Source organism: Euprymna scolopes, chromosome 41, assembly GCF_053919585.1.
Source record: "Euprymna scolopes isolate OS-2025 chromosome 41, ASM5391958v1, whole genome shotgun sequence".
Classification (NCBI taxonomy): domain Eukaryota; kingdom Metazoa; phylum Mollusca; class Cephalopoda; order Sepiida; family Sepiolidae; genus Euprymna; species Euprymna scolopes.
Window position 1 is genome coordinate 72,707,898 of NC_136522.1, and position 12,301 is coordinate 72,720,198.

At 30.2% G+C, this 12,301-nt stretch overlaps 1 protein-coding gene and 1 long non-coding RNA gene across 7 annotated transcripts in view; both read right to left on the bottom strand.

The window, feature by feature from the left end:
- Positions 1-67: 67 nt before the first annotated feature.
- On the bottom strand, positions 68-1,986 carry LOC145266629 (uncharacterized). Its single transcript, XR_013864768.1, has 2 exons — positions 484-1,986; positions 68-385 (listed from the first exon to the last, which is right to left on the bottom strand). It is a non-coding gene; the product is annotated as an uncharacterized LOC145266629 (long non-coding RNA).
- Positions 1,987-4,840: 2,854 nt separating this feature from the next.
- Positions 4,841-12,301, bottom strand: part of LOC145266627 (glutamine--fructose-6-phosphate aminotransferase [isomerizing] 2-like) — a 151,631-nt gene continuing 144,170 nt past the window's right edge. For all 6 annotated transcript variants that reach the window (XM_080122543.1, XM_080122544.1, XM_080122542.1 and 3 more), the window contains one exon: positions 4,841-5,000. Coding sequence is in view for 2 of the 6 variants with exons in the window: in XM_080122544.1 (XP_079978670.1) it covers positions 4,959-5,000 (42 nt within the window). In the remaining 4 variants the exon portion in view is untranslated. The remainder of the gene's footprint in view (positions 5,001-12,301) is intronic.

Below are 12,301 nucleotides of genomic sequence, written 5' to 3' on the forward strand. Positions count from 1 at the left end.
TAAAATTTACTTCTAAATGAAAATTTTCTGGAGGTTAAAAGTTCAATCCACTAAATACAATAGTGAATTACATGGCTGATGGAATGAGAACATTCTATCTCTGGATTTTTTAATCTTTTTAATTTATTTATTTTATACTGTTGGTCTTTTGTCTGATTTTTTTTTATATGGTTGCTCACCCCGGCAAATCTTATGGGGGGGGGGGGTCGCCAAAATTTCTAAAAAGACCCGAGACATTTTCAAACACTGAAATATTAAATATAAATGAATTCGTGAATTTTCACACCTATGTGTAAAAATAAAAAAGAAAACCAACCTTTTCCATCAATTCTTGGATTTTGATGATTTCCCATGTCAGCATTACTTATCGAGATTTAAGAATTCCCTTGGCAAAAGGTGGTCAAAGTAATCCATAGTTTTTGTCAAGAATTCTAAGAGTTTGACAAGATAAACCTGAAGGTCAGAGGTTACATCGACTGAAACGTTGTGCGAATAATAGCCAAGATGAGAAGAGTAGTTCAAAAATCCAAATTAAAATCCTCATCTCAAAAATTCAGAAACATTAAATGACATACCCACGTTACTCACCATGTTGCCTAGAATATGGATCCAATAATCTATATAAATAAAACGGTAGATGCATGTGTGTGTGTGTGTATGTTTATTTTTTATATTTTCAAACGTATCCATGACAAAACGAAAACATCATATTCCAAAAATCATATAAATCGACCCAGTAGCTTCATTTTTATGAAAAAAAAAAAATCATTTTTAAACGATTAATGGGAATTTGTAGACCTTACAAATTACATAAATCTAGTAAGTTTGAGCTATTGAGTTATCTCCCTTTGTTAAGTTATTCTTCAAAATGGTGGATGAGACAGTTATTTCTCAGATACTCATAAAATTTCATTTACTTATTTAAAAAATAAAAGCTACGTGATCAATTTTACATGATTTTTGGAATATATTTTCATTTTGTTACAGGTATATTTGATTATAAAAAAAGATAAACAATCATAAAGCCAGTTTGATTTTCTTATTTATATAAATAAAACATTAGATGTGTGTGTGTGTGTGTGAAAATATTTAACCGATAAACTCTTAAACCACTGGTCACATTGACGTGTGTGTGTGTGTGTGTGTGTGCTATATTTTTGAAGATATTGTAGTTTGCTTAAAGCAACGCTCGTAGTGTGAAAGGAGTTGTGTTTGAAGGCTATATCAATGCGGTTTGTGGGAAACACCATGGACACGAGAATAATAACAATATTAGAAGAAATTTTCAATAATGTTACATTACGTGTCGTGGTCCTCTATCACTATATATATTTTTTTTTTTACAGGAACTAGATCGAAAACTCAATTTTATAACTATTCATATGTTTCTGAATTTTTGATGCGAGGATTGATAATTTGGTTCATTTACTGTTGTCATCATGTCATAACAGAGTAATGCTCACTTCTAAGTGACAGTCTCCTGAAGGTTGGAGGTTCAATCCCAATCGTAGATAACCGAGATAACCATTCAAGCCAATCGTACAATTCGAACCAGAAACAAATCACAATTTAACTCCAATTCTGAGCGTGCTAATTAAAGAGGCTACCGTAGATATTTGCGGACGAGATGAGAAATAAAGGAGGCAGACAGCTATAGTCGTCTGTTGCAACAGCGGTTCAACAGGAAGGACTTGCATCATAGCTTTGATTGGACAGCTTCTTGCATTCACACAAGCACCGTGCGAGTTAATGTAATAGAATTGTTTTAGTATTTTTTTTTTTTGTTCATCTTTGTATTAAGTAGCAAGGCAAAAATATGTTTATTGCAATTTTTTTTTCCCCAAAACAAATAATGAAATTATTCAAACTGAATTAAAAACACTGGGCATTTTTTTTTTTTTTTTTTTACTACAGACAACAAGGAAAAATGGTCTAGAAACTAATATATAAATAATTGTTACCAAAGGCAAGATGAGTTATTCTACCTACTTATCTGGATGAGTTTTTGGTATTTTAACTTATTTTAAAGTGTTTATTTTGAAATAAAAACAAACAAAAAAACAAGTAGGACTAAATGCTTAAGTTAGAACAACAAAATGTTGTCGATAATCACTCAAAAATATAAATTTAAACAAAATACGAATAGAAATCCACTCAATAAATGGTTAGATTTTCTATCAGGATTTTCTTAAATAGTTTATTTTTATTTTTGAGCGATTATCAATGGTTAAAAGATGACAGCTTCATGTCCGCCATTTTTTTGTTATTCTAATTTAAGCACTCAGTCCTATTTGTTTTACAAAATAAATAAACGCTTTAAAATAAGGTAAAACACTAAAATTTATCCAGGTAGGTATAGTAACTCAACTTGCCTTTGGTAACATTTATTAGTTATATATTTCTTTCTGGACCGATTTTTCGGTTTGTTATAAAAAATGCCCAAAACATCAAAAAAAAATATTTGGAGCATGTAAAATCCATAAGATTCAAACATAAAATAATTTAAAAAATTTGTAAAAAATCCCAATTTTAAAAATGTTTTCAAGTTAACATTTTCACCCATGAATTTAAATCAATACGCAAATTATATATATATATATATATATATATATATATATATATATATTTACTTTCTGTGGAAATACGTTTTTTCAATTATATTGACTTTTTTATGTACTAATTCTTAATTTATGAAGCTCAATGTAATTACAGAGCATATAACAAACGAATAACAAAAGTGTATATATATAATTCAACCAGCAGTTGTTTGATGTGTGTAGGATAGAGTATTTGTTTTGACAGCATGTCAATAATCCTACAAGTCATTAGATGCTAGTCTAATACATAAAATTATCTGATCGGATTTTAAAGATCGGACCCAAATGGCATTTAAGCTGAGAAATCAAAATTTTCTTCTGACAAACCAATTTTAATTTCTTATTGTTAAACCATGTTATTTGGTGCTTATGAAAATAGCAATAATATCAACTGCAAATTTATATTATTAGCTGTATTGACCCTGCGATTCACTATATCCAAATTTTTTTTTTTGTAAATGTTTCAAAGTAAACATTAATTGTTGCTAAGAAAAAAAGAAAAATAATTACACTTAACTAATTTTTCCTTTCATTCAAAAATGTGTCTGTATAAAGAGATTATGCTTTTTTTTTTTTTCTTTGTTGCAAAAGTTGTCAGTTTATTGCCAAAAAAAACATTTATTGCCAAAAAAAACATTTATTGCCAGGTAACATCAGCGACCGATTTGCTAAGCATATGTCTTTGTCTGTGCAACGGTGTTATTTTGCATCGAATCCACGTGCTGTTTTTTCAAGTAGACCTATGTTGCCGTCCATTTGTAAAGATGCCCCCCCCCCACATATAATAATTCTATTATTCATTTAAATGTAGTTGCAGTGCGCATTATGTTGGATGAACGTCGCAAAGAGTAGATCTCTGTTTGAAGCAACATGTACCCGCAAAATTCGTCATGCAAATTTTTCACCCTCGGATGTTTTGAATAATACGTATGGTTCTGCGATTTGCGACCACCTTACAAATAACCATGCGTGTGTCCCGAATGTCAGTGCTGACATGTTAACGATCTTGAGTAAGTCGCACTCGCCCTTTCATTTGAAAAATACTAGAGACTATTCTTATTACGGCTTTGAGACCATCTCTTTGCAAGCGAAAAAAAAATATTTTAGGACTTTATTTATTCCTATGTAATTTTTATTTAGTTTATTTTTTCTTTTTCCTCCCCTCCCCCAATCCTGCCATATTCATGATTTTTATTAAATCGTAATTTACTCGATTTAGCTCTGTTGAGTGAGGAATGAAACCCGGTTAGCTAACCTTTATTTTCTATTTTTTTTTTATTTTTTAAAATCATTATATTGAGGTGTCTTTAGTTAGCACATATATATATATATATATATATATATATATATATATATATATATATATATATATATATATATATATATATGCGTGTCTGGGTGTGTGTGTGTATCATTAAATGAAAATTGGCAAATCAGGATAAAAAGTTTTTGACTTGTCAACTGAAATGCTATTTAGATCCAACTTTCAAAATCTGGCTAAAATATTTTTTTTGTATTAGAGCGGGTGAGAGAGAGAGAGAGAGAGGGGCAAAGGGGAGAAAAAGCAGAATAGAATCTTCACATTTTGTCATTTTTCAACACTTAAAAACAGGTCCGAGTGACAATAAGCTGTTAGAGTTAGTCTAACCATAAATAATGAAATTATGAGAATTGGTGAAAAAAACTCTTAGAAGCATTTTTATGAAATTAAACATTTTGAATAAACAAACTGTTTTGAAACCACGTTAAGATGCAAATATCTTATTTAAAAAAAAAATCAATTGTTTTTCTTTTAAATTTGCTAAAAAAAAAAAAAAAATTAAAAAACAAATAAAGATTAAATTATTTTTTTTTTAAATAAAATATTTGCATCTTAATGTGATTTCAAAACTGACTGTTTATTCAAGATATGGAGATATATTTATTTATTTTTTTATCTTTTATTTAATAACAATTTTGCTTTACTGTTCTGGGCTGGGAATAAATGTAAAGGTTAGGGAGAGAAGCAGAGAGTAAAAAAAAAAACAACAAAAAACCCAACGTTTTTCAATTATTTTTTTTTTTTTTCACAATTCAAGTAAAGAAAATATTTTTATAAATGAACACATTTACAAAAACATTTTTATAAAACAAATTACACTTATAAAAACTCACTCACAAGAACATTTTCTTCACTTTTAAATTAAATAAAATAACAAACCTAACAATGAAATTTATAAAACTTAAATGAAAACTAAAACAAATTTGTTGGTAAAAAAAAAAAATTTTTTTTTTAAAATCTTGCGTAGGTGAGTATGGGATTGCTGTTCCAACCCTCCATATCCCCCGACTTTCATTAATTATCATCTTGACGATCCAATGTTAATTTGCATAAGTTTTCAGTAAATGTCTTGGTTGGTCAGTCTGAAACAGATGAAAATAGTTTTTTAGCAAAAGAAGAAAAAAAATATTCACAGACATGTACGAATGACACTTATCCCATCTTTCTACCTCAATATTTTTCGGTATAAAATAATAAAAACCGCGCTATTTCAAGAATTTTCTGGGTAGTTCACATAAAATACTGGAAGGCATCGAATGAAAGTTTTAGAATTATTTTTAGGCAAACACTCAAACTTTTTCAATGAAAAATATTATTTTTTTCATCATGAGGATGATTCAATGAAAAATTAATTGAAAAAAAAAAAAATCGAAAAAAAAATACAATGAATAATTATTGAACAATTTTTACAAAACTTTACAAAAAATTCAGATAAAAAAAATCATTGTAAGTTTCAAACAGTTCATAGCAAACAAAAAAAAAGGTTTTGATTGTTTCTATGATTTTTTTTTATATATCAAGATTAAATAAAGATAAATTAAATTAAAAAGTTAAATCAAAATAAAGATAAATCAAAATAAAGATAAATCAAAATAAAGATAGCAAACAGAAAAATATTTTTATACATTTTTTTTTTTAAAGATTTTTGTTCAGATCAAGATAAATATTAAGTATATTAAATCCATTGCTTTTCTGCTTCTCGTAAAATTGGTTCTCTCTATCGCACTAAAAACTTTCTCGCACCTGAGGATATTCCCTATCTCTACAAATCTACTATCAGACCATCCATGGAGTACTGATGCCATATTTGGGCTGGGGAATCTGTGTCGCATCTGAAGGTTTCTGATAAATTGCAGAAACGTATTTGTAATTTGATTGGCCTCACACTTCTTTACTTCCGATGTGATGTTGCTAGCCTCAGTCTTTTCTACAAATACTATTATGACATGTGTTCTTCAGAATTGTCTGTTATATTTCCTGTTTTCTTTGCTCCAGCTCGTTATTCTAGTGGTCCCCATCAATTGTTATAACACCTCATTGTAATACAGCTTCCTCTTCCAGTAGCTTCTTTCCAAACACTGCAAAGTTTTGGAACTCTCTTCCTGCTCACTATTTTCCTTCTTCCTACAACCTTGGTCTTTTCAAAACTAAGGTCAATAGGCATCTGCTGTCAATAATCAGCTTTTATTCTTGTTATCAAGTGGCGCTGTGCACTTTATGCGTATTTTATTTTATTCAAATTAAAACAACGTTTGTATTGAACTCTCATTCTTGACGAGATTATATATATATATATATATATATATATGAAAGTAACCTTGTCTGTCTAATAAAAGGTCTTTACCAAACTTTTTTTTCAATTTTTAGTTTACAGACATGAAGCTCGATACATAGAGGAATTAGACTTGTGAAACAAATTCGATTTTATTTTTAGCTGGTAAAAACTGTTCTGTCTGACTGCTTCCCTCCTGACTACAACTTGGATGTCTTTAAGTCCAACGTAAACAAATTCCTAATGAACCGCCCCCTTAAGTAAACACCTCATTAAATCTCCACACTAACGTACTGTACTTGCAATAACCTTTATCCCTGAGTGGCTTCCGGGCCTTGATAAGTGGTGACCACCGTGTAAAAAAAAAAAAAAGAAAATAGCTGCTAAGAGGTGAAAATTGAAAAATTGGAACTTGGCAGGCACAAATATACATTTATATGTATATTTGCATTAAATTTTACAGTTTTGATATCCATTAGGTCATACAGTAGTAAATACGACTGAAGAACAAAATGTTTTTGATTCTAGCTGATGGCACCCAAGGCATTTTTTTTTTTACACTTGAAATCACTACTAGATATTGGGTACAATATAATAATAAATGGAGAATTGGTTCTATAATCATAAATACGAAACTGCATAAATTAAATCATCATGTTTAAGTGTATTTTACATCTGAACAACGATGAGAAGTGTTATTATAATATTTATATATTATTTAAAATGGGGTTCTTGTCCAGTATTCTCCCTACATTTAAAAAAAAAAACAAAGAAAAATCTGAATGATATACGTACCTGCGATAAAACAAAAATATCATTTTCCAAAAATTACGTAAATTGACAAAGTATTTTTTTTTTTTAAATAAGAAAATCAAATTTATGGAGTAACAGAAATTATAAAATCAAAGTTATAAATATAAATGATAGTTATAAAATTATTATTTTTCAACTTTAATTTTGCCTGGATTCAATTATGTCATACTCTATATTTTTCCATGCTTTAATTTAATCATTTGGATTAAAAGGATTAATAACTTCTGGAATTGTCTCCCCTTGTTCCAAATGGAATTTTTCAAAAATCAAAAAAGCATGACCGTTTATTTGGATTTTTCAAACTAATGATTGCTGTTCTCATCTTTAGTATTATCTATACAACGTTTCGGACGATGTAACCTCTGACCTTCTTCAGATGTATTTTGTCAAACTCTGAAATCGGCACAGAATTTTGAATGGAACCTTTTTGTTGGGGTGGCACCCCTTACAGATTCTGATGGATTATTTGTGATGTAATTTCTGGCAAGCAGGTTCTGCTCTCCACTCTGTCTGAACCCAAAACTCAACTAACAAACTTGTCTGTATTTTCTGTTAATATATTGTTTAATCATAGTTTCCGAGTCTTCTCGTAATTCTTTTCAACATTTACATGACAACACTTTTATTTAATCCACAGAGGTAGCATGCTCTCTTTATGCCAGCCATGACTGGGTAGAGGGCTACAAAGACCCGTGGCGAAGTGGATATATTACTTGGTAAAATAGTTGTAAGTTACATTCTTCTGGAGGTTAGAGATTCAAGTGTTATGTAGTCGAGGGATGATGTGTAAACCGAGTCATGTTGTATAACCGCGTATCAACTCGACGTATAGACATATGCTATACGGCAGGGTATCAGACGGTATATTGCAGTTCGTATTTACATAAAGGTATCATATTTTATAAGAAAAAGAATATACAGATGCTTCATACCTTTTCTTTATTCAGGAGTTCTTCTGTCTTCACTGCGGGGCTCTCTGATGCACCATGCAATGACCAAGTCTATAACTGACTGAGACACCTTTTTCTTCTTTTGTGAAACCCCAGAACACTTTATATTTTTAAAATATAAATTTATTTCAGCTGCCTCAGTGGTCCTCACAAGGAGTCTGCATTATGTATCTACATTTCTTGTTCTTTTCTAACCCCACTTCCCGGACTTTAAAGCACGTCTGTTCACTTTCGTGACCAAACTCAAAACTCTTCGATCTGATCTTCTTGACCTGTCAGTTCTGTTACGTCATCATCAAAAGCACACGTCACTAACGTGTAACCTCTGCCACATACGCAACTGTTGAAGGTCGATCTAGTTATTGTTTTGTTTATATTTAACTTCACTCATTTCTGTAAACATCTTCAGCTAAAACCCATTTTTATATTTCAGACCAATTCATTTTCTAAACTATAAATAACTTCCAATATAAACTATTTTAACAATATCACTAGATGGATAGATAAACAGATAGATTGATAATAACTAATTTAACTTTTAACACGAGCGTTACTCAAAATACAAAGAGTCGGCCTTAGCTATTGTGGTGGCCTTATGCAAAACAGATTTCATGGGTAGAGATAACTAAGAATAAAAATTCTGAAATAAAAAATAAACAAAAAAAAATGAATCAGCGTGGGGCGTGTGAAAACATGGGACCCACTGCAGTTGCATAGGTTGCAGTGGTCTAAGGTCAGCCAGAAAAATATAATACCTAAGCTTTCTACTCAGTTCTGGCTGATGAAATGAGGGCATGCTACCCCCATGGATTAAATGTAGGGTTGTGTTTAAAATTTGTTGTGGACTCCAGAATTTAACAGAAAAATTCCTGAGTTTGATACATCTGAAGAAGGTCGGGGATTACATTGACTGAAATGTTGTGAAAATAAAATGCAAGATAAGAACAATAGTTTGAATAAACCTAATAATGAGAAAAAGAAAATAACCAAATTTATGAAAAAGAAAAAAAAAAAAATCCTGGATTGAACAAGTCGGACTTAACAATTTCCTGCGTTAATCATATTCATAAAGGTTGAGACAACAACAAAAAATTATACTTCGCCAGTGTTTGCAATAATATACTAATACTTAAAAAAAAAAATGAAATAGTAAGGTGTAGATACAGCAGCCTAGACAGAAAATAGCCGATGAGTTCGGTTAACGGCCGAAACGTTGTGACTATAACAACCAAGATGAGGAAGTCAGTCCGACAATCTCAATCAATCCTACTTCATCTTATAAATTATAAAGATGTTTGTTTGTAAGGAAAGTTTGCTTTGCTCAAAAAAAGAAAAGTTTTTTGTATTGAACAACGAAATCCATGTTTTGAACCTTTCCATCTCCAACCATCGAATAAGAATAACAGTTCAATGTGCATGGTAAATTACAGATTTCACATCTTCAAGAATTTTTTTTATTAACTGACACTTAGGAAACCTATTGAATCATTTACCAGCCGTGTGACAAATTAGAATATTGTAATTTCTTCAATCTGCATGATATCATTAACATAAAAATCATTTCCAAGAACTTGTTGGACATATTCTAAGAATGAAGCAGCCATTTTTTTTCTAGGCAATCTAATTCGAGTTTTATGTAAAAACTGAAACAAATCCTTGCTCCACATATAAATTATAAAGATAATTGTTCGTAAAGAAAGTCTGCATTGCTTAAAAAAAAAAAAAGAAAGTTTTTGTATTGAATGACAAAATCCATGTTTGGAATATTTTCATCTCCAACCATCAATTGACTACAAATAACGGTTCAATACACATGGTAAATTACAGATTTCACCACTCCAAGAATTGGTTATTAACTGATTCTTGGCAATCCATTGAATCATTTGCCAGCTTCATGACAAATTGGAACATTATTACTTCAGTTCACATAAAATTATTATTTTTTTTTTTTTTTCTTTTTTTACACAGTGATCACCACTTATCAAGGCCCGGAAGCCACTCAGGGATAAGGGTTATTACAAGTACATTACGTTAGTGTGGAGATTTGATGAAGTGTTTACTTAAGGGGGCTGTTCATTAGGAATTTGTTAACGTTGGACTTGAACACATCTAAGTTGTAGTCCAGTGGGAAGCAGGCAGACGGAACAGAGTTCCACAGGCGTGCAGTTCTAAGAAAGAAGCTTTGTTCATGGAATCCACGTTTTGATTTAGGCACAGATGTAGAGTGGGGGAAATTTTTCACAGTGGATTCAGCTAGACGGGTGTTTTTCGTGAAAGATTGGCGAGGGGGGACCAGGGATTGGAGTTCAGACGAGCACTTGCCATGGAAATAACGATAAAACAAGGATAGGCTCGCAACGTCTCTTCTGTGGAAGAGAGGTTGCAGCGTAGAGAAAAGGGCATCCCCCACTAAGCCACGAAGTCTATTTTGTACTCTGTCAAGGCAGGATAGGCTGTTTTTAGCAGCTCCTGCCCAGATATGGCAATCATAAACATCATTTGCAAGACTTGTTGGATGTATTTGAAGAACTGCATCTAGACATTATTAAAAATTAAATTTATTTCAGTAATTTAATTTTTAAAAATTTATATTTAATTAATTAAAATGTAATTTTGCATAAAAATTATCATTTTGGATGACCCTATAAAATAAATAAATATATATATAAAATAAAAATAACAATTAAATTTACCAAAATGATCCAATATGGTAAAACTAAAGTATATTATAAATATTAAAGAATTAATATTTATAAAGTAATCTGAACCAGATGTAAAAGCTCGATAAAAGCAAATATGAGATAGAGCTTATAATAAGATAGTCCTTAATCCGTGGACTTCCCACATTTTGCTAATTCCTACCCTCTGATGAGAAGGAAAGTATTTCTTCAAAACTCCGCGGATTAAGGACTATCCACTTATCAAGTGTTTCCTTTTCAGATTAAATATGTTTTTAACTCTTTTTCAAAGTGTTTTTTTAACATGTTTTATTAACTGTTTGCTCATATATATATATATATATATTTTTTACTCTTTTGTCATGACGTGGCCTGTAGGTTAAAACCCCGCATGTAAATTTCTTAGTTTATTTATCGTTAATTGGAAATAAATTTACATAAAATAATTTTATAAAAGAAATAGGTTCTATTGAGTGCAATAGAAAATAACATATATATTCAATCCCGGGCAACGTCGGGTCTTCTTGCTAGTATATATATATATATATATATATATATATATATATAGGCTGCTGATAACTATTTAAAGTGAAGGATTTCTTTCCAAATTTATTTAAAATGGCAGCAGTCATTTGACTAGTGATTTGTTTTCTTGCTTCCTCTCACCACTTGTAATGGTTTTATCCTGGCGTTAGAAAAAGACACTTTTTTTTTTCTTTTCTTACTTGTTAAATTTTGTGCAATAGGACCGCCTTATTTTTTATTTATATACAAATAAATACACACTGAGTTTTATTATAGAGGAGGAATCTGAATAAAATCCAACATGTAATTTAACATTAAATCATTCAACACGTTTGTTTTTCTATATTAACTTAAATTTCTAAAACCTCCCCATGAGATTTGTCTGCGTTATTTTGATACTGATTTTGAATCTAACACAAAGTCACGTCAGCAGTTTATGGTAAGCTGTTGGAAAAACAGCCCCCTCCCCCCGTAAAAAACAGATGCGAATATCCAATTATCAAGTTGTTGTAAATCGACAAGTTAAAAAAAATAAAAAAAAATATCAGAAAATTTTATTTGCGCCCCCCCCCCCATCAAGCAAATTTATTTGAAAAAAAATATTAGATTTTTGAAAACATCCACTCATCAAGTAGTTGTAAATAGATAAGAAAGAAAAAAAAATATTTGCCCCTCCCACAAAAAAAAAAAAAAAAAATTATTTACCCCTCCCACAAAAAAAAAATTAAGCAGATTTATTTGAAAAAAAAAGTTACTGTTCTGAAATTTTTCATGGAAAAAAAAAAATATTTGATCATAGTTGTTTCAATGAAAAAAAAAAAACAAAAAAAACAAAAACAATTGGTTTATTGAAACTCTCCATAAAAAAATAAATTACTTCTGAATATATGTTATTGAATTTAAATGAACAATTCTTGATTCATCCATTTTTTTTTAATATAGGGCACTAAAACCAATGCGACTTCAAGGAATTGTAAGACAAGATGTGATTACTACCAAAAACATAACAAAAGAAAATTGTTATTCGTTTACAACTTACCCGAAACCTATAAATGTCGTCAAATTAAGGTGAATGCGAAAGGCAGTGGGAAACAACCAATTTAATTTTTTTTAACCTTTATTAATGCTATACAGAGAATATGGCT